This window comes from Engraulis encrasicolus, chromosome 1 (assembly GCF_034702125.1).
Source record: "Engraulis encrasicolus isolate BLACKSEA-1 chromosome 1, IST_EnEncr_1.0, whole genome shotgun sequence".
In the NCBI taxonomy this organism is placed as follows: domain Eukaryota; kingdom Metazoa; phylum Chordata; class Actinopteri; order Clupeiformes; family Engraulidae; genus Engraulis; species Engraulis encrasicolus.
This window is the reverse complement of record NC_085857.1, coordinates 51,668,588-51,694,942: the sequence shown is the minus strand read 5'-3', so window position 1 is coordinate 51,694,942 and position 26,355 is coordinate 51,668,588. Positions and strand designations below refer to the sequence as shown.

The window sequence follows — 26,355 nt, the reverse complement described above, 5'->3', positions numbered from 1 at the left end:
ACAGAGTTTCCCTGATGTTTTGAGGTTGCTTTGCTGCCCCTGGCACTGGACTGCTTGACCGTGTGAATGGAATTATGAAGTCTGAACACAATCAGCAAATTTTGCAGCATAATGTAGGAGTCCACCCCTGAATCCCATAGAAAACCTATGGAGAGATCTCAAAACAGCAGTGTGGAGAACGCACCCTTCAAATCACCTCAAGGATAGTTTAAAATTTCAGCAGTGCGTTGTGGAAAACTCATTGATGGTTATCAGAAGTGGCTGTTCACAGTTATTTTGTCTAAAGGTTGTGCCACCAAGTATTAGGCTGAGGGTGTCAATACTTCTGTCCGGCCCATTTTTGGAGTTTTGTGTAAAATGGTCATCGATATGACTTTTTTTCATTCTCTTTTGTGTTTTTCATTGCAAGGCAAACAAATGAAGATATTAATAACAAAGCATTTGTGATTGCAATCATTTTCTGGAAGACATTGAGTATTATCTGACAGAATTGAAGGGGTGCCAATACTTTTGGCCAGCACTGTATGCACACGCACACGCACACGCACACGCACACGCACACGCACACACACACGCACACGCACACGCACACGCACACACACACACTTAGCCTAAAGTCAACCCGACTGCATTTACGTAGCACATCTGACCTCATTTCTTATTCTTCCACGCCGCCATCTCCCCACTCCTTTCTTTTTATCTCTTTACCTCTGAACAACTAGTGGCTAGACCCTATCATATTTCCGCTCAGCTTCATGAGGTCACAAGACGGCTGGTTCCAAACCAAAATGTGGTAGAATCAATATTCTGACATCTGTGACACAAGCAAAGTGTAAACATACTGTAGTGGAGAATGGAAAAATAAGTGAAATGTGACAGTTGTTTTAGAAACAACGCCTGCTCGCATGGACTCAGTCATCGACATTGATTCTGGCACCAAATACAGTCTGGAAGGTGTTTAACCCATTTTAGCCTAAGCCCTTTCTGGGAAAAGGTGCCCTCTCCCTATTGAAACCTAAATATCTCAGCCTCCGAAGCACATAAAGGCATGAAATAAGTTGCATTTAAAAGCTAGAACCTTCATGTTGCACTATGATGTGTTCAATCAGCTCTAACATACCGACATTTATAATAAAACAGCTCAAATCTCAAGAACCTGAATGCGGCATATATGTCGCTGCAGGACACAATGGGTTAAATTAACTCTCTAATTATTGAAATTATGAGGGCGGTCTGCAGGGCCGGATTATCCATAAAGGCCAGTGGCACAGTGCCCAGGGGTGCCAACCATTTACAGCCAGTTAGGAGGCACTGCACGATACACTTTACAGATATTGTTCATAAAGGGGTGCGGTCCTGGTGGTGTGATGCAGTGCACTAAGCCCCCCACACATGCTCGCATGCCCATGGAGACCATGGGGTTTTAGTTTGGCCTGGGTCATTTCCCAACCCTATACCCCATCTCTATCTCTCCTGCTCAGTCTCCTCTCACACTGTCCTATCACAATGAAGGCCCAAAAAGCCCCTAAAAATGCTAACGAAAGTGTTGAAATAACATTAAACGCACACTAGAAGATGTTAAGTCGACTCTCTAAGTTTAAGAGTTCCTTTTTTTACTGTTTACCATATCTTAGCGACCATAATCTCATCATTGCACATCATTATCACATTGTGACATCACGTTGGGTGTGGGCTGGGGTTTCATTTCCCCACAGTTTCACATATAAATCCAGCGCGTGTTATAACACAGGCCTGTTGACTAATCCTCTTGGTTTACCGTGGTAATGAAAAGAGCCGTGAGAAAAACTGTGGCGAGTTGAAGGCCTGCGTGGCCAGTGTCTCAGTAAAAACCATTAGCCACTGTAGCCGATGAGCAAACATGATGTTGTCAAACCCTGATTCTGACTACAGCAGGTGTCACCATCGTTGTGCCCACGGGCGCCAGGTAGCCCTCCTGGATCTTCTGAGGTGCCCACCAAGGATGTTAATAAGCAGTGATGACTACCAGATTTTAGTCACAGTTCATGTTTTTCTTGAATTAAATATGAAACTATTTATTCTTTATAACCTATAATAAATTATCATTCAATAATAGTGTGATTTGAGAATGATGCCAATACATCAGTAGAGGATTTTGAACAAAAGTATCCCTCGGGTAGCCCTCAGTAGCCCTCGGGTAGCCCTCGGTAGCCCTCGGTAGCCCTCGGACCCAGAAAGGTTGGGGACCCCTGGACTACAGTCTAGAATAGCTAGAATAGTTCTTCAACAGGGACACTACAGCCCCTGCATGGGGGCGTCAGGGAGCCCTATGAAGGCGTTGAGAAGGATACAGCGGAGTGGGGGTAGTCTTAGTTCCCCTTGCGGGGCATTTGTCTATTTTATTTCTCAATACTAATGGGGGCGTTGGCAAACTTATGATCAGGCGTTTTTTTTTTTTTTGTCTCACTATAGTCATTACTGTTCTGTATCACAAGGTGACATGTTGTTTGGGGTCTGAGTTTTTTCCCCCACAGCCTCACATTTCTCTCATGAACCTGGCACATTGTAGTAATGATTATACTGTAACTTACCTATATCAAGAGTTATATCAAGTCCTTTTTTAACATCAACCCGCAGGGGTGGTGAAGTATAGATAGGAAGATAGAGCAGAGGAGTATGGAGGGCCTACGAGATCTACTACAGATTAGTACCCATGATTAGAGGTGAGTAGAGTTCTTGTGTTATGCAGGGAAGCCAGTGACTAAATACATACAGGGGTTAGACAAAATAATGGAAGCACCTGTTATTTTAGAGTGTGAAGTTTCATGGCTCGAGTGGACCAACCAATCCAATAAGGTGAAATGTGAAGATTCAATTAGCAGGGTAAGAGCACAGTTTTGCTCAAAATCTTGCAATGCACACAACATTATGGGTGACATATCAGAGTTCAAAAAGGAGAAATTCTTGGTGCGCATGTAACTGTTGCATCTTTGACCGAGACAGCAAGTCTTTGTGATGTATCAAGAGCTACGGTATCCAAGATAATGTCTGCATACCACCTAGAAGGATGAACCACATCTGTGTGCAAAATGACAGATGCAAAATGACTGTGGATGCAAAATGACAGGTGTTTCATTATTTTGTCCAATCCCTGTACAAGCAAATGGATGAAAAATGTATTAATACGAAGTCTCCTAACGAGTGAACATAATGTCACAGCTCTGGGTGGGTTTATGTCCTGTATGTACGTCAGTGAAGTTCCCTTTCCCCTTCTGTCACCTCCCACGTACTTGTTTCACACACACACACACACACACACACACACACACACACACACACACACACACACACACACACACACACACACACACACACACACGCACAAACGCACACACAAACCACCCCCCCCCCCTCACACACACACACACACACGCACACACACACACACACCCACACACACACACAAACACACACGCACGCACACGCACACGCACACACACACACACACACACACACACACACACACACACATGCACACAGGCATATAAACACACTCGCTCCCACCTCCGTGTTTCACAACTTTCACCAGACGGTGCCTCATTTCACACGAGCACGCTGCTCTTCTCATCTCTCTTCTCATCTCTTCTCTACTTCTACCTGTTGGCCCATATCCTCTCTCCCTCTCTCTCTCTCTCTCTCTCTCTCTCGCTCTCTCTCTCTCTCTCTCTCTCTCTCTCTCTCTCTCCCCCTCTCTCTCTCTCTCTCTCCCTCTCTCTCTATCCCTCTCTCTCTCTCTCTTGCTCTCTCTCTCATATCTCTCTCTCTCTCTCTCTCTCTCATCTCTCTATGATCTCTACTTCTACCTTTCGACCCTTATCCCTCCCTCTCTCTCTGTCTCTTTCTCTCCGCTCCCTCTTTCTCTCAACTTTTTGCCCCATCCCTCTCGTTCTCTTTTCTCACTCTACCTGACGTCACTCTATTTCTTTCCGTGTTTCTTGACGTCTCCCTCCCTTGGCCCGTCTGTCTGACTCAATCTAAGAATTCCTCACAAGGTAACACTTTCTATGAAACTTTCTATAGTGCATTATGAGTGCATTTATAACAACTTATAATGCACATCATAATTAATCATGTGCATTATGACAGTTATAATGTATTATAAGCCCTATAGTTTATAATCATTCACGAGCACTCAAAACACCCTAATGCACATCATAATTAATCATGTGCATTATGACAGTTATAATGTATTATAAGCCCTATAGTTTATAATCATTCACGAGCACTCAAAACACCCTAAGATGTATGATGTTTTATGAGCTTGATTTATAGTTATTCATGACTGTTGATATACTCCATCATGAAGCGTTATTAATGTAGTCATAATGCACTATGATTATGATACGCATTATAAGTTGTTATACATGTGCTCATAATGCGCTATAGGTATGGGCTTCATAGAAAGTGTTACCCCTCATAATCTCTCTCTCTCTCTCTCTCTCTCTCTCTCTCTCTCTCTCTCTCTCTCTCTCTCCACTGTATAGTGTGAAGAGGCCTAACAACACAGGAAACTGCATATCAAAATGTCATGTGGTGCAGAGGGGCACAAACCACACATGATGTTTAACAATTCACTGACTGACCTCTCATGTGATTTTTTAAAAAAGTTTGAGTTTGAAAGAGTAAAATAGCTTTTGGTCTTTTCGTGAAAGAGATAAACAGAAAGGGAAAGAGGAATGACATTGGGAGAGGGGGTACTCGGTGAGTAAGAGAGAGAGAGAGAGAGCTTGAGAGAGAGAGAGAGAGAGAAGATTGTGGTGACCCCTGACATGTAGTAAATGAATATGCCAACTACAGACAAAGAGTTAATAGGCTATCATTTTATTTATGAACACTTCACATGTTACAGCAGTATGTACCTCAGTTCTCCCTGGAAAATTCTGCATTTGCATATTCATTTTATAAAACACATCAGTAATGAAGGTCTGTGTGACATGGCAATGACTTCTGAATAAGTTGTGAACGGCCCCATAGGAAACTGAAAATGGTTGGGGGGATGGGGCTGAGACGAGACAGCATAATTATCATGCGTTACATTGCATTACATTTCACTTAGCTGGCACTTTTATCCAAAGCAACGAACAGTTATTTAAAGGCTATTGTTTACAGTCCCTGGAGCAATAGGGTGAAGTGCTTAAGCGAACCGAACCCGGGTCTGTCACGGTTCAGACAGACGACCAGAGGACCACAATTGCGTCACACAAAAAGTTTATTGAAAACTTGAGGGGGAAGGGAATTTGGGAGAGTGAGGGTTCCACTGGTTCCAAGCCGGTGGTAGGTGGTCCGGAAGTCCTGGGATGGGGGAACACAAACACAACAGCACGATGAAACAGGGCAGAAGTACAGTTCAAGGAGAATCCAAAATCGTAGTGCAGAGACAGAAGGCTGGTCAGAATTACCGGGGTAGAAGAGTTGTCAAGAGTCGTGCAGGCAGAAGGCAGGTCGGGTTTTCCGGGGCAGAAGAGTAGTCAAGATACAGGAGTCAGAGAGAAGAGAGCAAACTGGTTCCGGGTGTGAGATTTGCAGACGATCTGACAAAGTAGAGCTGTAAGAAGAAGCTTTAAATACTGGGAGAGGTTAGTGGGTAATGCAGCGCAGCTGGCAGAGTAATCAGAGCAGAGTGGTGCAAGGAGAGGTTGGTGAGTGGATAATGTAGCGCAGCTGGCCAGATAATTAGAGCAGAGCAGGGAAGAGACAGGTGGGACCAGAGCCATACAGAGAACAGAGTTACGCGATTGGAGGACCAGGAATTAAACTGCAGCCCCGCCTTTCAACAAGATAAGGTGTGCCTAAAGCAGCTGTCTTCCCATAGACTCAACATAGAACCACCACATTGGCAGCCAAAAATAAGGACTAACAAACTATACTGCGGGGTAATCACCGCAAATATGTAAACTATCAACTGTCTCGGTGGTGATAATAACAACAGTTTTACCACCTGTGATGTTTATCTGAAGTTATTACTACGAACAGCAAGTGTTGTCATATTCCCTGCATTGCATCACATTGCATTTGCTGTGTGCTACGCCCACTACTAGGAACTAACATTCGCAACACTGAGCAGTACTGAGAAGCTAAAACAGCTAATTTTGCTAATGAGGAAGTCGGCCCTAGCACACAGCGGAGATCGCCTGACTCTGTTCTCTGTATGGCTCTGGGTGGGACTAGGGCCCAATTCGAAACAGGGAAGGCAGCTGTCCTTCCAGTGAGCTAACTGGACATCGAGTCATGAAGTGTGGATCGAAACGAAAAATTGCTTTATTTCCTCCCTCGGCAGTTGACTGCATTTGTGGGCCTAACGAGGATATTTCGAGGACACATCAGATGCTGACTTCGCTGCCTTGGTACCCAACATGCTGTGCGCCACCTCCCTCTCAACCGGAAACCTGAAAAACAAACATGGCTACTACTCAAGCTACTACCTTATCATACTCTTTATTCTGACACTTATGTATGTAGATATTGAAAATCGAATGGATAAATTCATTGTAGTGTCTAAATATGCCGTCGCTAGATCTATGTATAGCCTATTTTACGATTCCGCCGTCTGACGATCATTCACCGTTCAAATAGCATGCGTAAGCTAAGCGCTAACGTGATGAACGTAACTCCCGCCATAGAATCGCCGTAACATCAAATGCGCAAGGCAGCGCACTCCTTAGTGCCGTTCGTAACGGCTGCCTCATCAGCTAACTTCACCCATCTGATCAGTGACCTGTTTATGTAGGAGGAGAGTCATCGAGTCACTGCCTCCCGTTTCGAATTGGGCCTAGTTAGGGTGAGTAGAGAGAGCGGTGAGCAGATAATTGGAGATAATGGCAGGTAATGGGAACCAATTAAGGAAGTAAACTGGTGGAGTGAGAGGGCTCATGACAGGGTCAGCCGCATGGCAGGTGAGTGCCCTAATGGTTGTCCACGGCAGGGCGCTCATTTTTATATTTCATTTACGAATATATATTTTTATATTTCCCTGCACACTGATCTCTCCTCTCTTGTCATCTGTGTTGTCCATATGTATTTTAGGTCTCGCTGCACAAATAATTGTTCTTTTAAAACAATTGAGTTGCAAAGTTGAAGTTGAAGGTCAATAATGCAGGTTACGGTATAGACAATTAAGCTATTAAGAGTGTGTCTGTGTGTGTGTGTGAGTGTGCATGTGCGTGTGCGTGTGCTAGTGCGTGTGTGTTTGCGTGTGTGTGCAAAGATATAGTACATGTAACACCTCAGACCACTGACAAACAACAGGTTTTAAAATAGCTGGTGCTTTAGAAGTGTGTGTGTGTGTGTGTGCGTGCGTGCGTGCGTGCGTGCGTGCGTGAGTGAGGGAGTGCGAGTGTGAATGTGAATGTGTGTATGTGAGCACAGATATGCATGCACCTCAGACAATTGACAAACAACAGGTTTTAAAATAGCTGTTTCTTTTTTGCGTGTGTGTGTGTGTGTGTGTGTGTGTGTGTGTGTGTGTGTGTGTGTGTGTGTGTGTGTGTGTGTGTGTGTGTGTGTGTGTGTGTGTGTGTGTGTGTGTGTGTGTGTGTGTGTGTGTGTGTGTGTGTGTGTGTGTGTGTGTGTGTGTGTGTGTGAGAGAGAGAGAGAGAGATCTGTGTGTGTGATTGGGACACTTTTGAAGCAAGGTGGTGTTACAAAAATGCGTTATGCTCTGTATTGAACTGCACTACAGCCATCTTTTTGTAGCTGATTCCATTGGTTCACTTGACTAATTGTATGTATGTTTTACTCTTGGCTTGTTGCCATAGAGCTTGAAAATCCTGCGCCTTAGTTCCGCATATCACAGGACCTAAGCTGACCATCTAACAACATGGTAGCGAGTAAATATCTTCTGATCTCAGTCATTACATGCGCTGGGCTACAAATATGCTGTTTAAGAGGCTAGATAAAGATTCTTCATGCAAAAGTATCAATGTTTTGTTCCGAAGCCATCTGCGTGTGAAGAAACACAGCTTTCTAAAAAGTTTGGGGGTTAGTACGAAAAATTAAACAAAAATGTCAGAAACAACATATATGGAGCTCGTGGCACAACTCGAAGAGGATCGAAATATCATTTTAATAGCGCCATTGTATTACATGCTACGATTTTCGGCTAAAAATGCCGTTGAGGTCCCATGAAATAGGGGGAAGTGACGTCACTTTCAAGCTCTATGGACTGATTGTACAACATCCTCATTGTAAACATTTTTTTAAAAAAAATCTCTCTCTCTTTCTCTCTGTTTCTCTCCGCCTCTCTCTACTGTTCTCATCTCTTCTCATCTCCTCTCTACATCTATGTCTCTTTCTTCTTCTTCTCTCTCTCTCTCTCTCTCTCTCTCTCTCTCTCTCTCTCTCTCTCTCTCTCTCTCTCTCTCTCCTCTTCCTCTCAACTTTTTGCCTATCCCTCTCTCTTTTATCTCATGCTGACGTCACCCTGTTTCTTGACTCTCCCCCCCCCCCCCCCCCCCTTGGAACGTCTATCTGACTCAATCTGGCAAAGAATTCCTCTCTACCACTCTCTCTCTCTATCCCTCCCTCTCCCTGTCTCTCTCTCTCTCTCTCTCTCTCTCTCTCTCTCTCCTCTTCCTCTCAACTTTTTGCCTATCCCTCTCTCTTTTATCTCATGCTGACGTCACTCTTTTTCTTTCCCTGTTTCTTGACTCCCCCCTCCCTTGGAACGTCTATCTGACTCAATCTGGCAAAGAATTCCTCTCTACCACTCTCTCTCTCTATCCCTCCCTCTCCCTTTCTCTCTCTGCCTCCATCTCTCTCTCTCTCTCTCTCTCTCTCTCTCTCTCTCTCTCTTATCATCTCTCTCATCTGTTTTCTACTTCTACCTGCTGGCCCGTATGTCCCTCAGTGCCCTCCCTTCTCTCTCTCTCTCTCTCTCTCTCTCTCTCTCTCTCTCTCTCTCTCTCTCTCTCTCTCTCTCTCTCCCTCATCTTTCTAGGACCTGCTGTACTTCTACATGTTGGTGCATATCCCTCTGTTTCACTCCTCCCTCCTTTCTTCCTCTCTTTCAACCTCCTGCCTTGTCCCTCTCGTTCTATTTCTCCCTCTGTCTGACATCACTGTTTCACTCCATGTTTCTTGACTTCTCTCCCTCCCTCTCTCTGGCTCTCTCTCTCTGGCTCTCTCTGGCTCTCTCTCTCTCTCTCTCTCTCTCTCTCTCTGTCTCTGTGTCTCTCTCTCCTCCTATCCTCTCCCTCTACTTCTGTCTCCCCCTTCTCTACTCTTCTGTGGACACCAGACAAGGTACACGCTCAGCTAAACATTTGTTTTTGTCATCCTTTGCACACGTACGCACGCACGCACGAACACATGCATGCTGGATTAATGTCACTTCTTGTTTCAGTGTTTGTTGGGACAACATGCGTACCACTGATGTCACATCCATCAATAGTCAGGACAAGGATATTTGTCACTGGTGAGTAACACACACATACACACATTGGCGCATACATACACATGTGCACGCAGGCACACACACACACACACACACACACACACACACACACACACACACACACACACACACACACACACACACACACACACACACACACACACACACACACACACACAGGCGGAACAAGGGCATATGTCACTGGGGTGTCTGTCAGTGGTCTGCGATGTTACATAACCCAAGTACGGAGTGTGTGTGTGTGTGTGTGTGTGTGTGTGTGTGTGTGTGTGTGTGTGTGTGTGTGTGTGTGTGTGTGTGTGTGTGTGTGTGTGTGTGTGTGTGTGTGTGTGTGTGTGTGTGTGTGTGTGTGTGTGTGTGTGTGAATGACATATTTGAAAAAGTGTTTCCCTGCATTACAAAAGTAATACAATTCACCAACACTGTCCTGCAGCTCTGAGTTTGTTTTTGCTTGAGTCTGTTTCACTAAATGTAATAGTTCCGAGAGTGTCCCGATCACGAATACTTGGTATTCACAACCACCTGCCACCGACTCTTAAGCAGCTGTGACTAGAGTTTACGACATGAGGAAAGTTTATCCTGGGCGATAGTTGTGATGTGAAAGTTTATCCTGGGCGATAGTTGTGATGTGCGCGAAGCAGGCCGATGTCAAAAAAGTAGGGTAGCCTCATAACGTGGATTATTCCATCAGTGGGTCACTGTCCTAGACATCAGAAAGAGATTGGGGCAGCTGTGGCCTAATGGTTAGGGAGATGGACCGTAGACAACAGGGTTGCAGGTTTGAATCCCACCATTAACAAGATTTAAATCGTTGGCAGACAAATGGCAGAATGCCAGACAATAGAAATGCAACATCCTGTCACAATTCCGCAATAATTGATATTTTCAATAATTTGATCAATCTGAGGCCCCCCTGCGCAGGCTACAGCCATATCTAATCTGTGTGTTAATCCGGCCCTGTCACCAGTGTAACATAATAATAATTTAGAGAGAGCTACACAGTAAAAAAAGAACTGTTGTTTTTACGGTAAACTGCTGGCAGCAGTGGTTGCCAAAGTCTACCCTTAAATAAATAACGGTTTATTTCCTTTTTACATTTTACGGTAAAATTATGGCAGCAGTGGTTGCCAAAGCCTACCGTTAAATAAATAATGGTATTATTTTTTTACATTTTACGGTATTATGGCAGCAGTGGTTGGATGGATTATATTCAGGTGAGTTCAATTATAGAGTTACAATCAGACAACTGATTGGACTGATTATACTCAGGTGAGTCCAATTATAGAGTTGCAATCACAGACAACTGATTGGACAGATTCTACTCACTGGAGTCCGATAAACATCAACCTAATTAGATACCTAAATAAATGCCCAATTGCCAGATTGTCTAGTGCAGGGAGGTGGACAAGTCTAGTATCATCAATGAAGGGTATGCAAATGCATTCTTTATTTAAAAAATGCCTGAAAATAACCTTAAGGAAAATGAAGGCCAAAGCTAGCAGGGCAAGCAAGCTAACAAACAAGCTAGTTAGCAAGCCATGCAGCCACCCTTACAACGTGACCTGCTAGCCAGGGGGCCAGGCCAGGCCAGGCCAGTGAGCAGTACAATGCAACAGTCCCTGTTGGGTCACATGGTTCACTTGAACATGTATTTAAAGTGATGAAGCATTTGGCAGGTGCAGGCAGTTAATCATTGCATGACAGCCCTTAGCACTCAGGTGAGGTCAGGAATTGATTGACAGATTGATTTGGATGGGTTAGAATGACTGGGCTACTTCTAAGAGACTGAATCAAGGGATTACTGTCCCAGGTAGACTTTTTCAGATTACTGTGAAGATACAGATACACTGTGTAGTGTTGCTGCAACTCTTGATGTTTAGATTTTGGCTGAACACCAGTCTAACTCTGATCAATCTAACTCTGACAAATTTGCTGTGCACATATGTGTACACCAGTGAAAAATAAAGTCATGTACCGTTTCTTGACTACTTCATCTTCACTTAACGGTATTTTCCAATATTTTCTTTTCAGTGAACAGTTCAGTATTTTCTACATAATGACACCAGTGAAAAATAAAGTTATGTACCGTTTCTTGACTAGTTCATCTCACTTAACGGTATTTTCCAATATTTTCGTTTACAGAGAACAGTCCAGTATTTTCTACATATGACACTTGTCAAAAATAAAGTTATGTAGCGCTTTTTGACTCAATAGTAGCTTGCCGTATTTAGTACAGAGATAAACTGTTTTACATTTTACGGTCACTGACTGTTGCAATTTGACAGTTTTTTTGCCGTAATTTCAACGGGCATTTTTTACAGTGTACTGAGGGTAATGGAGTTTGGGGGCCTTAGGCAGATACTTGGTAGCCAGGCTACGCCACCTTCGGCAATGCTTTTAGTCCACGAGCAATAAACATAATGTTTCTCAGCTCTGGAAAAATCAGGACCTCCACCCAGTTTGTCGGGAACCAATCAACTTTGAGCAGCTAATGGCCTGTGTAGATGCATGTTCAAGGCAATGACGTGGTTTAAGCAGAGACGTTCTTTTGGAACTAAGAAAATATTTGGTTATACTTCGGTAGAGACAAACCGAAGGAGGCGAGTCAAAAATGCTATTTGGGAAATGTTAATCGTTATGCACGGGGTCAGACCAAGTCTCGAACAGAGATTTGAAAGTCGATGATAATCAAGCAAGGAGCTTGGGGTCTCTTTTGTCTCTTCATACTATCCCTCAAGAGGGACTGAGATAGCAGAGTCATTGCACTGAATTTGAAAACTGAAAATTGAAAAATCATGAAGAATGAATGAATGAATGAATGAATGAATGAATGAATGAATGAATGAATGAATGTTTTAGCATCACAGAACATGACTTTCTTACTGTGCAAATTCACAGACCCAAATGGCTTATTGCCACAGACACACACACACACACACACACACACACACACACACACACACACACACACACACACACACACACACACACACACACACACACACACACACACACACACACACACACACACACAGCTTTTAGTGGCTTATTGCTTAACAAACACAAACACACATGCATGTGCATGCACACACAATATTGGGTGGTTTATTGCTTAAAAAGCCATCTGTGACCTTTACTGTTGAACACACTTTAAGAAATGAAGAAACATGCCCGCAGGCACGCACGCACGCATGCACGCACACACACACACACAGTAATTATGTGGTCAGGGGTCTGGGTCCTCCAAAATATTTTAGCTGCATTCTAATAAATTTTAGGGTAATTTGTTTACAATTCCATTGAACAAAAAATACCCGGACATTCAGGCTATTTATAGCTGGAGTTGAGTTGAAAGTTTTCACCTGTCAAAGTGACTGCTGGGTTGACAAATACCCGTCGCTGCTGAAATGTAGCCGTCTTTGGCGGGTGTATGGGTGTAAAGTTCCAACCCTGACACACACACACACACACACACACACACACACACACACACACACACACACACACACACACACACACACACACACACACACACACACACACACACACACACACACACATACACGCACACACACACACACACACACACACACACACACACACACACACACACACACACACACACACACAAACCTGAGAGGAGCTCGGAAGAACCTCAACGTTTTCTAAAAAGAACTTTAAAGAACCTTATGGGGTTCCTCCACAGCGGCAAGCTGAGGAATTCCTACATTACCTTTGTTAAAGCGACGTACAGTTATTTTGATACAGGGTATTGGTTACAGTCCCCAAAGCAATGTGGGGTAAGATGCCTTGCTCAAGGGCACTCGGCACTATGGCTGGAGGTTTTGGGGAGTGGTTAAGGTGGGATTCGAACCTGCAACCCTCTGATTTTAGGTCCACCTCCCTAACCACTATGCCACTGCAGCCCCACAGACCCCTTTGATCCCCCCTGTGCAAGAACCCTCTGGGAAACTTTGCGGCTCCTCTAAGAACTTTCTTTAAGGTTCTTCCTCAGGGAACATTTTAGGCTCCCCCATGAACCAGCTGAGGGTCTTTGAGGAACCTTACATTTTTCACAGTAGGTGCATTCAGACCGACTGAGAACCATTCCGGTGCCTGTTTCCGTGTTCACGCTGCAGATCTTAGCATTTGTGAGCCGGAAAGAAACAAGTCCTACAAGCGGACAAAGATGCGTCCGTCTATGCACTGCTGCCTTGTGGCCATAGGACGGAATTACAATTTTAGAGAATGCTTTTCAGATGGATCGACTGGCAGACAGACAGACAGACCGACGGACCAGCCTGATCTCCAAAAATTCCGTGCTCCTGGACACGGATGTTAAGGACACGAAATCCGAGTCGGATTTTGCCAAAATTCCGTGCTCCTGGGCACGGAATTGTTTTCCGTGATGGGCACACGAAGTGCTTTCTATATTCCCACAGCACTGTGTTAACTTTATCATTAGAAAATATATACCAAATGCTAATCCTAAACAAAATAATGCTATAGCAATTTAAGTTGTGCCTGACCAAAACATTCCCTAACCTTAACCTGTCATTAAAGACATATTTTTGAGAAATACCTTTTCCAGTTGGTTGATAGGCTATCAAATTCATATAATGAATGAAAGAATACCAGCTGTGCCCAGACCAAAACAATCCCTAACCCTAACCTGTCAGTAAGAAATGTTTTTTTGACAAAAAATATTTGAAATTAGAAAAATCCTGAGAAAACACAAGACTGTGGAAACATAGAACATAGAACATTTTTGGAGATCATGTTGGACGGACGGATGGACGGACGGACATACCCTCTTATAGAGATGCTAGGACGCATCTAAAAATACTTGTTTTTTCTCCCCTAACCGTGACAACAATGAGGAGGTAAGCAGGTTCATCCTGATAACACAGTCACGTGCGGAAAAAAAAGTTCTGGGACCGGGTGAACACGGGTGACCATTCACTCACAGAAAAATGAATGCACATACATCCATATCTGCAGTGGTGTGTGTGTGTGTGTGTGTGTGTGTGTGTGTGTGTGTGTGTGTGTGTGTGTGTGTGTGTGTGTGTGTGTGTGTGTGTGTGTGTCTGTCTGTCTGTCTGTCTGTCTGTCTGTCTGTCTGTCTGTCTGTCTGTCTGTCTGTCTGTCTGTCTGTCTGTCTGTCTGTCTGTCTGTCTGTCTGTCTAAAGGCTATGGATGACACAATAATCTGCAAACAGGAACTACAGATGGTGTTGGTGGGGGGGGGGGTGGAAGTGGAGTGTCTTGCACACCCACCCACACTCAAAACTGTGTGTCGTATGTCAATCACTCGTCAAATCTTGTTATAGATGAACAGAGTAGATAGCAGTCCATCACAAAACTTGCACGCAACGTTTCTCACATAGCTTAGTCACTCACACTCAGACACACACAAAGCTTCACACTTAGGCTACGCACTCACACTCATACACACCACACACACGCGCACACACACACGCACGCACACACGCACACACACGCACGCACACACACAGTGTATTTCTCTTTTTTTTTTGCAGAGAGAACTTGGCCTCATCTCCTGCAGAAGTCTCAAACGTTTACACACCCCCACACACTCACACATATGTGAGTGTGTGTACATCTCGTTTGCAGTGTGGACCTGCCTGTGTCCAGGAAAATGTCTACCTTACCTCCACTGCTGGTCTTCCTTCTACTAGGTAAGTCACGTCAGGTGTATTACTGGGTTTTTTTGTGTGTGCATATGTTAGCATTGAAATTGTTTTTTTTTCCCGCACACCTCAGGGTCTAGGATCAAAATATTGTGTATTAAAGAAAACAGCGTAATGGTCAGTGTGCCGGAGTTTTTTTCAGATTGCTATCTGTTTATTATAGACAAGAAGATTTTATTCGGATTATCCTTTATTGTCTCTTCAGGAGAGAAATTCAGAATGGACACGAGAAAGTGTGACTCACAGTTAACATCAGATCACCACAACAGACAGACGTAGGACCACAAAGAACAAACAAATATATAAACAGGGTAACAGACAACCATTGTTGTCTGTAGGCCTATACACAGAAAGCTATGTATACAGTCACTATGTTTACATGAGACATTTAATTCTGAATGAACTCCATTTCATTCTGAATAAAGATTAATTCAGCTCATCTGTCTTACAGGTGTTTGTTAAACTTGTTTTTTTCCACTCGTACACTTCAGCTGGCAGGTGTGTCAGAGTCAGAGATGGCCGACAATTTGAATTAAAACTCCTGCACACTGACCATTTTACTGTTTTCTAAAATACACCGTGTTTCGATCCTAGACCTTCATCAGGTAAAAGTTAACCTGATGATGGTCTAGGATTGAAACACCATGTATTTAAAGAAAACAGTAAAATGGTCAGTGTGTGGGAGTTTTTTTCAAATGAGCAACTGTTAATTATACGCTTAACTTGTTTTTTCACACACACTTTAGTGTTTAGGACAATGCAGAGTTTAAGAGACTGAATTACAGATTAAGACTGTCATCACAATTTTGGCGACAATATGGTCACACAGACACTGTGTGCAAATGGGTTGCAGATTGGGTTGGGTTACAGATTGATATGACTCTTTAGACAATGTAGCATGTTCAGAGATAACTCTACCCACTAAAAGCTGAGTTGAAATTACACTGGCCATCCACACAACTTAACACTGACTTGATTTCATTGTGTTTGTAATTTGACTTGTCACAGTCTTGTCAATATTCTGGATTTTATATAAATTAACTCTGAAATACCTCCTCTAAAGCCATACCTCTCGATGTAAAGCTCTTACTACTTGCCCACCACAGACTTGACACTTTGCAAATGAAGACACAATTATATCTGTATTCTTTTCAAATGTGCTAAGATTTTGAAAACTGTGTATCATTTTGGTGGCGTGAGAACCTGGTTTGCATGTTTGTGTGAGTAGTAGTCTAAACAGAGTTTTGGGAGAAACAGACAAACTCAGTAAGTGTGAAAAATGTGTGTAAGTGATTGAAAAGCAGACTGTACCACTGTAAATCTACCACTCTTTCTTATTAGAGTTTGTTTTGGGGTTTCTGCTTTATTTAGATGGGACCGGTAGAGAGCGGAAAGGAAGTGAGTTAGAGAGAGAGAAACAGAGAGAGAGAGGGGGGCGGGGGTAGCAATGTGACTCAGGACAATATACCTGTAGCCCCTAAGTGGTCGGCTCTGTTAGCTGTTCTGTGCTACCTTTGAATGGAGCAAGAGTAATGACAAGTTCCGGGGGTGTTTGTTCAAAAAATGTTGAGAACCACTTGTTTAGAGTATGGACCAAAAGGCCAGATGACGCTGGCAACTTCCCTATATTAATAATAAGAAAAAATGTACGTACTGACATACTTGCTGGATGTTTCATTCCTACAGATTTTTAGTTTAGTCCATAGCAAGGGTGGGCAATGATTTTTGGGTTTAGAATGTGGACCGAAGGGCTTGATGTCGCTGGCAACTTGCCTTTGTCATATATAATGTATGCTGGCATAACTTTTTAACAATTTCATTCCTGCGTATGGTAAAGACATGCATATACAGTAGATGAATACAATGGCCTTGGTTAATCTCAAAACCTCAAGTCCCTTGTCTTATAGGTTTTAAGAGTGTTGGGTGAGAGTATCATTTTGGATTAAACGTTTTGTTTTGATGGGGAGATGAAATTAACTATATGAACTGGACTGGGACGAAAAAGCAGGAAGGGCATATTCTTAGGATCAGTTCATCAGGAATTGAGAGAGACAATTAAGCTTGTGACAACATTTTTAGTCATCTAATATGAGCAAATTCTTTATTTATATCTGACTGTTATCTGACGCCACTGGCTGGCGTAGTGGCAGGAGGACTGATTTTGACAATAGGTTCAGGCCAAAATCATCAACAGTTCACTGGGCAACTGCACTGGGAACAGGCCATGTGTCCCCCGGGGCATCGGGCCATCACTGGTCTATGAGAAGGAAGTTTTTGTTATATAAATCAACAGCATGATTGTTTTTTTTAAGTGTGCAACTAAACCTTTCTCCTTGAACTTTTTTCTTTTGCTCTATGGAAGGGTTGGGGAACCAATGTCTCGAGAGCCATTGACGGCCAAGTAGGCCGTTTTTCCGGCCCGGACATATATTTCATGTGAAACTGCATCCCATTGTATTGACAGTAAAGGAATCTTAGAAATTACATTTGCAATATACTCAGAGGACTAAAGGGCATTGATGGCTATGGTTAGGGTGTCAGGCTTGTAGCCTGATCATGGCCGTAACGAGACATTTTCAAATACTGAGGTCAAATACTGTGCTGTACTAGAATTCTTCAAACTATTTTTATCAATCACTGCCTTGAGGATGCGCCCTGGAATGCTTGAAGAGAACACCTTTCCTGCAATATCCATGACTCACGCACTTACTGTTGCAAGGCTTGCTAATATTATGATAGTATAGTCTGGATATTTTAACTGATGATTTAAAAAACATTGGTTGTGTTTGAGGCAAATAAATGGGAATGGGGGAGGGGGGGGGGTATACAGGCGGAATTTACCATTGTTGATCATAGATCGATTTTCATCATAAAAAAAATACAGAGGACACTACTTCTGTGTCCTCAATGGTAGTTACGGCCTGATGGTTTCCAGTTTGACTCCCGACCCGCCAGGTTGGTGGGGGGAGTTACTAAGAAGTGCTCTTCCCTCATCTCCCTCTGTGTCGGAGGTGCCCTGAGCATGGAACTGCTCCCCATGGGGCACCGGAGGCCCCCTTGCATGGGTGAGGCATAAATGCAATTTGCTTGTGTGGAGTGCTGTGTCACAATGACAATGGTGTGCTTTTCACTTTCATGCAGTCTATTGATCTTCAAGCCTGTTGATCTTAAACTGGTGTCAGAGAGCGCAATGTGTAATATGTAGAGTCTGTGCCGTAGGTCGTGGAAGGGAAAAACATGTGTTGTAAAGAGCTGTGTGTGTGTGTCTGCCTGCCTGCCTGCATGAGTGTGTGCTTGTGTGTTTCACCTGTAGAAAAGACCTCACTATCTACCTTGCTCTCTCACTTTCAGGAAATACTGCACCTTATCCCTATTATAACGATGCCTTTTTGCCTCTACTAACTAATGTATTATTATAAAGAGCGTGTGTGTGTGTGTGTGTGTGTGTGTGTGTGTGTGTGTGTGTGTGTGTGTGTGTGTGTGTGTGTGTGTGTGTGTGTGTGTGTGTGTGTGTGTGTGTGTGTGTGTGTGTGTGTGTGTTTGTGTGCGTCCGTGTTTATATGTGTGTGTGCGCGCGTGTGCGTGTCTGTGTGCGCGCGCGCGCGCGTGTGTATGAGAGATGATTGCTCTTACCATAAATGCTCACACACACACACACACACAGACACACACACACACAGCAACTAACACAGCCATTCTCACTATACACATTTGTATCTCTATGTCCTTTATCCACACTAACGACTTGAAATGCATCTCGAAATACATCTGCATGACTAAGTAGGTGCAACAAACATGTTCAGTGCGTTAATATGTGACTAATATACGGATAGGGCTTTCAGGCCGACCAGAACGGAGCCGCTGCCTGCACCTGTTACGTTCGGCACTAAAGTGCTTATCTACGAACCGCCCGTGTTCATACCGGGCTCTGAACTTTTTCCGCACGTGACTGTGTTACCCGGATGAACCTGCTGACGGCCACGCTGTCGTCACGGTTCACAGAGAAAAACCTAGTATTTTGTGGTTCGCATTGCGAACCAACTTTCCGGTTGGTGAACGCTAAAATCTCTGGCGTGAACACGTCGGCCGGTTCGCGATTGGGTGCGGGAACGGGCACCGGTACGGTTGTCAGTCGGTCTGAAGGTGCTAAGAGTGATTCAACTCAAGCCTGGGGGCCCACATGCATCCCACTCCCTCAGACATTACAGAGCCTTTACAGCCTTTAAAGACAAAATTGTACTAAAAAGTAGATTTGTCTTTTACTTCAGACATGTGAAAGTTTTATCTTTTAACTGACATTTTTTGACGGTATAGCTTTCGTCTTCATTAGAGGGTCACATGGATGTGTGATGTGCTATGAAATCAGCTTATGTCTGAAGTAAAAGAAAAACCTTCGTTTTACTCTGACAGTTAGACATTTATGAACGTCATCCATCAAAATGGTACTCTCACCCAACATTCTTAAAAGCGTGACCCAAAGACTGTAGCCACGACTGGCCTGGGACGGAAACATGGCCCGGGCATTTTCAGCATATACAAGTCGCTCACATACACAACACAAAAATATTTTCTATGACATGATTAGCTCAGAGCCCTGTCTATTAGTGGTGTCAACAATGATCGATTCGGCGATCCGAATCGATCCGGGGCATGGACGATCCAGATCCAGATCCGGCAAGTTCCAGAATCAATCCGGCAATTTTTTTAAGTTTCAATTACTTCCATGGATATTTCGAGAGCAAATGAATGTTAAATTAAATAAAAACACTTCAAAACATTGCAAGACTGATACAGACTGATACAGAAAACAGCCAATAAATTGTTGCTCAGTATCTGACTACTTGTATTTCCTCATCATGGCTGAACATTTGCTTTGCGTTCAGTAGAAATGTAATGCATTGCAATGCATTGTAGAATTGAATCGAATCGGATTGGATCTAATAGAATCGAATCGAATCGGATCTACTACCTCCCGAATCGTGATCGAATCGGATCGTGAGGGCAGTGCCGATCCACACCACTACTGTCTATATTAAAGATAGATCAACAGGCCAACCCATCTAAATCGAGGTCCGATGCCCTGTATGCCAGAATACCAGTCCAGCCCTGACTCTAGCCCCGTCATGCACGCAGCTCCACCAGCGGGACGGTGCAAGAGTCATTGAAATGCTCTTTGTGCAGATTGGCCCGCCGGTGGCCTTGTTCACTAGTTGCTGATAAGTCTCAACTGCGTCATAACAAAACTGCTGTGACATTAAGCAGAGCCTTAAGAAACAGATTGAGATATTTAGTGAATAGGCCCTCATCTGCAGTAAGAGTCTACAATGGCTACCCAAAGACAAAGGACGATGCCTGTGACATTTGGGCCAGAGGAAGAGAATGGGGATAGGAGAAATTGAAAGCCCTCTAGATCGGAGAGGAAGAGAATGAGGATAGGAGAAATTGAAAGGCCTCTAGATCAGAGAGGAAGAGAATGAGGATAGGAGAAATTGAAAGGCCTCTAGATCAGAGAGGAAGAGAATGAGGATAGGAGAAATTGAAAGGCCTCTAGATCGGACGGAGTGTGTTTTGTACCATTTTCTTTCTGAAGCTCTGAAAGACATGTGTGTGGCCTGGATGCAGTCTGTCAGCCATGGACGAGTCTGGGTGGGGCATGCAGGTTTAGTGGATAGAGCACACATGTATCCCTATGGCTAATACAGAGCACACATGTATCCCTATGGCTAATACCATCAGACAATTTGTGTACAAACCGGACGCCATTAAAATGCTAATCCGCCACATAAAATGTGACGTCACTCACTTGCGAACTCTATTCTCACTGTGTATTCTTTATACAACACATTTATACCCCTGTGTCCTTTATGCACACTGACAACTTGAAGCCAAAATGTGACTGTATGAGTGGGACATGGTTCAACAAACATTTACAGTGAGAGAATAAGCTCAGGCCTTACAAAGTGAAAGTAAAACAAGTGTGTGTGTGTGTGTGTGTGTGTGTGTGTGTGTGTGCGTGCGTGCGTGCGTGCGTGCGTGCGTGCGTGCGTGCGTGTTAGTTGCTATGTCATGTGTGAGACTGGCCTGCCAAGTCTGCTAACCAATGTGCAGCATTTACAGTAAGAGCAATGTTACCCCCCCCCCCCACACACACACACACACACTTAACACTCATCTAAGGTGACGAAGTGTTGCTAGACAGACCATGACATTTGTGCCTCTTCGTTTCCCTCGCTCAAATACAAGACTAGCAGCAATACATGGAAGATTTTCTTGATCTGATAATGAGTCACTTGGTGTAACATAGCTAGTTATTCTTATCTAGGTGGAACTGTGGTATAAAAAGTAAAAGTAGAAGTGAAACTGCCAGTACCACACATTCCTTCCAATTCCGATGTCTCCTCCAAATAACTGGCCATTTTAGACCAAGTGACTCAATATCAGATCAAGAAAATGTTTGTAAAAAAATACTTGGCAAATGCCTAAAACAAGGTTTAAACGTCTTGTAGTATATTTTATTTTATTCAAATATACTGTAGAGTTATCTCCTCTAGCATGCACTCAAACAAACACAGTGGGCCACTGGGGGCAAGAACCGGCAACATAAAACGTTTTAAAAACATGAAACCAAAATACATGTCGTCTTCTGTTTTCCAGGCCCTGGCTTGGTGGAGTGTGTGATCCAGGTGAGTGGATATGTGGGTGGATCAGCACTGATTAGTTGCGGCTACGAGCGAGGATATGAACGCAACTCCAAGTACCTCTGTCCGGGTCACTGCTCACTACTTGGCAAAACTAAGGTCCCCATAAAGACCCAAGAAGGCATGACGAATGCTACTGCTGGCAGACTCTCTCTCCATGACAACAGAGCTTCTAGAATCTTCACTGTCAACATCTCTGGGCTGACGTGGGGCGATGAAGGGAAGTACTGGTGTGGGGTTGAAATAGACGCCGAGATTGACAAGTACACAGAAGTTTATTTGCACATTAGGGACGGTAAGCCAATGTTTTTTTTCTGTTGAAATGTTTACAGTTCATTTGATTTGTTTAAAAAAAAGGTTACTGTTGTGTAGGCCTACGATAGCCTGGGCCCACACACTGGCCTGGTGATGCTGCACAAAATTCTGTGATACGAGTCAGTCTAGCCATGTTGGCCTTCTCGTAAAACTCAAGGTAACTAGTAAGGATTTCATAGACATGAGTGAAGCCTTGCCTGTCCAATGAACTCTGTGTGGCATCCCATTAAAATGAATGGCATACACACATGCACAGTGCATGCAGGCATGTTGTGAAATTCAGACAGGAACACACGGCTTAAATGTAGCATACATCATTTTTTAGTACTTTAGTTCAGAATTCATGTTGCCCATTCACGTTTTTCAAGAGTATTTTCCCCCACCATCAATTTCTAAGTATTCTCATTATGACTGCAAGTTACACTTTTCATACAAAAAAGTGGATCTTCTGCTGCAAAATTTACTCGGTCTTGCTTTGGTCAGACCAGTACATACAGTATTATAGTATTACCCTTAAATATAAATGCATGGAATATTAAATGTGAAAATATTAAATATGAATATTATCAAATATACAAATGGGCAGCAAAGTTGCAGTGGGTAGCAGTTTCAATGCCTGCTCTGTCAACAATCCTCCACACTGATGAAGTCAGCATCAAACATCTTCTGATAAGATACATCAAAACTGTACTTTTCTTGAATCCATGTGATGTCAGGTCAGGTGAAGGCCCCTTTAGAAGACCTTTGATGATTAGGAGACCTTTGGATATTTCAGGTTGAATAAATGGAGTATCCTTAGTGCTGTAGATGGCAGTAGCACACATTTTACGCAAGCCGTCACCAAGCAAAGGAGGGGACAACGCCCACTGTGAATTAGCCCTTGTGCAGGCAACAAGACAGACAGGCAGGAAGGCAGGCACAAGTGGATAAAAAATACAAAAAACAAGTGTGCATTTTAGAAAACTGGCTAGAACTCTGTTTTCATGTAAACAAAAGGCCAAAATACACGTACATTTAAAAATATCCATATACGTGTAAACAGGGTCTGAGAAATTGATGCACATATCAATACAGTCTTATTTTCTTATCCTTAAAGCGCCGGTGGTAACCAGTGCTCCCCCGGTAACCGAAGGTGAGTTTATGACGTTTAGTGCGTGTGTGTGCGCCTGTGTGTGTGAGTACAAGTCCAAATCCAAACTTGTACCACAGATCCTGTACCACAGTCATTTCCATCATCTCTCTGCCATTTTTTATCAGCTTCTGAATTCAATGGAAAAAGTATTCACTGATTTTTTTCCCCCACGCACCACAAAATGACGTAGTTTTGATGGATGACCTCTGACGTTGTACACTATATACTGTAAATGAGAGACAGACAGGCAGGTAGAGAGACAGGGGGTGGGGGGACATGGATGTTAGAAAGAAAGACTAGCTTTGAATGGCTAACTGAGGCCTTAGTTAATGTATGTGGATATTTATTTTATCCATACACATACAGTAGGTTGATGCTATTTACACAGTAGCCATCTGACAGTAGAATCTGAGTAATTATTGCACATATCAATACAGTCTTATTTTTTGATCCTAAAAGCACCGGTGGTAACCAGTGGGCCCCCGGTAACCGAAGGTGAGTTGATGACGTTTAGTGTTTAGTCTCTAGTGTCTGTGTGTCTCAGTACGATTCGCTTTTAAGTCCTGACAAGTTACAAGTTTGTGACTATGTAATCACTTATGGAGAGCTCTAGGGAACCGGGCACAGGGTGTGATTTAAAGAGGCACTAGGTAGGATGACGTCATTTGCGAGGTGCCCGTGGCATGCCTGTCTCAAAATCTACACCGTAATGAAAAAATGCTTTTCAAATAAACTCGCTGTGAGACTGTTTTTCATCCCAGAATGCCAGCAGTTGATACAAATCTGAATACGGTATAATAATAATAATAATAATACTTTCGTTTTATATAGCGCCTTTCAAAGCACCCAAGGACGCTTCACAGAGTGTTGTGTTGGAAAGTGTGAGTGTGTGTGCGCGTCAGTGTGTGAGCGTGTGTGTGAATGCATGTAAGTGAAAGTGCTTGTGGAACTAGCAGCCATAAGCTTCCAGGAAGAGATGTGTCTTAAGGTGTTGCTTAAACGGTATGAAAAGCGATGTTTCAAATGAATAGTGTTTCTCACGACTCGTTCGGTCTGACGCTGTCAAAAGTTGCATGTGGGGGTTTCTGACAGCGGTCAGCGGACAATGGAAGTGATCACGAGAGCCATCATTCACTTACTAAAGACACACAAGCGTCGGCTGACTCGGGACCGTGATTAATTAAACTTTTAATCCTACCTGGAGCCCCTTTAAAAGAAAACTTACACACCATAAAAGCCTAAAGGAACCAGAAAGAGCTGCCGGTTCTCTTTGTAATACACTCACAATATGAACACAAAAACAGAGCTGAGCCCTTTTGCTATCGGTTCATGTTTTGCCAGTGGCAGTTAGAAAGAAAGACTAGCTTTGAATGACTAACTAAGGCCTTCGTTAAGGTATTTGGATATTATTTAAAAAGTGGATATTTTTATACATACAGTTTGATGCTGTTTATACAGTAGCCTAAATGGATTAAAAAAACCACCCTGTAAACAGGGTCTGAGTAATTGATGCACATATGAATACAGTCTTATTTTCTGATCCTAAAAGCGCCGGTGGTAACCAGTGCTCCCCCGGTAACCACAGGTGAGTTTATGACGTTAAGTGCGTGTGTGTGCGCCTGTGTGTGTGAGTACAATTCCAAATCCAAACTTGTACCACAGATCCTGTACCACAGTCATTTCCATCATCTCTCTGCCATTTTTTATCAGCTTCTGAATTCAATGGAAAAAGTATTCACTGATTTTTTTCCCCCACGCACCACAAAATGACGTAGTTTTGATGGATGACCTCTGACGTTGTACACTATATACTGTAAATGAGAGACAGACAGGCAGGTAGAGAGACAGGGGGTGGGGGGACATGGATGTTAGAAAGAAAGACTAGCTTTGAATGGCTAACTGAGGCCTTAGTTAATGTATGTGGATATTTATTTTATCCATACACATACAGTAGGTTGATGCTATTTACACAGTAGCCACCTGACAGTAGAATCTGAGTAATTATTGCACATATCAATACAGTCTTAAGGTATTTGGATATTATTTTAAAAGTGAATATGTACTTTTATACATACAGTTTGATGCTGTTTATACAGTAGCCTAAATGGATTAAAAAAACACCCTGTAAACAGGGTCTGAGTAATGGATGCACATATGAATACAGTCTTATTTTCTGATCCTAAAAGCACCAGTGGTGACCAGAAGTCCCCCGGTAACAGCAGGTAAGTTTATGAAGTTTAGTGTGCGTGTGTGCGTGCGTGTGTGTGTCTGTGTGTCTGTGTGCGCGTGCGTGCCTGTGTATGTGCGAGAGTACAAGTTCAAAGTCCAAAAACTTATACCACACATCCTTTTGTCATTTTCATCATCTCTCTGCCATTTTCATTCCAGCTTCTGAATTCAATGGCAAATGTATTTTGCTGATTTTTCTTCTTTTCCTCCCCACACCACAAAATGACTTTGCTTCGATGGATGACAGACAGAGTGAAATGTTAAATGATTTAAAAACGAATGTTACTCAACAGACTGTTGCATTAATCAAGAGTGATCCACTCTGTTTGAAACTTCAAGACTCTTTTGCAACACACAATCAAATATAGGCCTACTGTAGGTGTTTGTTACACAGTAGATTTTGCAGTAGGCCTACTGATTCATAATGAGGAAAATGGAATTTGAACGGGTAAAAGGAGAATGGAAGCGCGGCAGGGACCCAAGTCTTTTTAAAAGCACAGGTGCTCTAACAGTCGTTGTGGGTACTAGACATCAAAAAGCAGGAGGAAACTGGCAGCCCAGTTTCATTATTTTACTTTTAATAACACTAAAAGCTTAAGTTGTGATAGGCCACCGCTCATCTGTTTAGAAGGTGCAGGATTCAGTAGAATTTCTGTATAAAAATAAGACAATCCGCACACTTCAGGTCTATTTTTGTGCAAAGAAGCTTTACTTGACTTGCAAGCTTTCGGTCCTTAGACCTTCATCAGGCAGAGTAACCCTAAAAGCAAAAATAATTAAACCAGAATGCCACAGTTTCTTCTTCCTGTTTCAATGGATATG

The 26,355-nt window shown here is 43.2% G+C and overlaps 1 protein-coding gene across 3 annotated transcripts in view; it reads left to right on the top strand.

Annotated features, from left to right (window-relative positions):
* Positions 1–9,230: 9,230 nt before the first annotated feature.
* Positions 9,231–26,355, top strand: part of LOC134440742 (adhesion G protein-coupled receptor E3-like) — a 32,168-nt gene continuing 15,043 nt past the window's right edge. Inside the window, exons 1-6 of one of the 3 annotated variants that reach the window (XM_063190887.1) lie at positions 9,231–9,279; positions 9,380–9,451; positions 15,083–15,147; positions 21,814–22,152; positions 24,854–24,889; positions 25,491–25,526. In XM_063190887.1, the coding sequence (XP_063046957.1) occupies positions 9,396–9,451; positions 15,083–15,147; positions 21,814–22,152; positions 24,854–24,889; positions 25,491–25,526 (532 nt within the window). In that variant the 5' untranslated portion in view covers positions 9,231–9,279; positions 9,380–9,395. Of the gene's footprint in view, positions 9,280–9,378; positions 9,452–14,988; positions 15,148–21,813; positions 22,153–23,778; positions 23,800–24,853; positions 24,890–25,490; positions 25,527–26,355 lie in introns of those variants that run through there. The other 2 variants (XM_063190962.1, XM_063191036.1) reach the window with 2 other exon arrangements.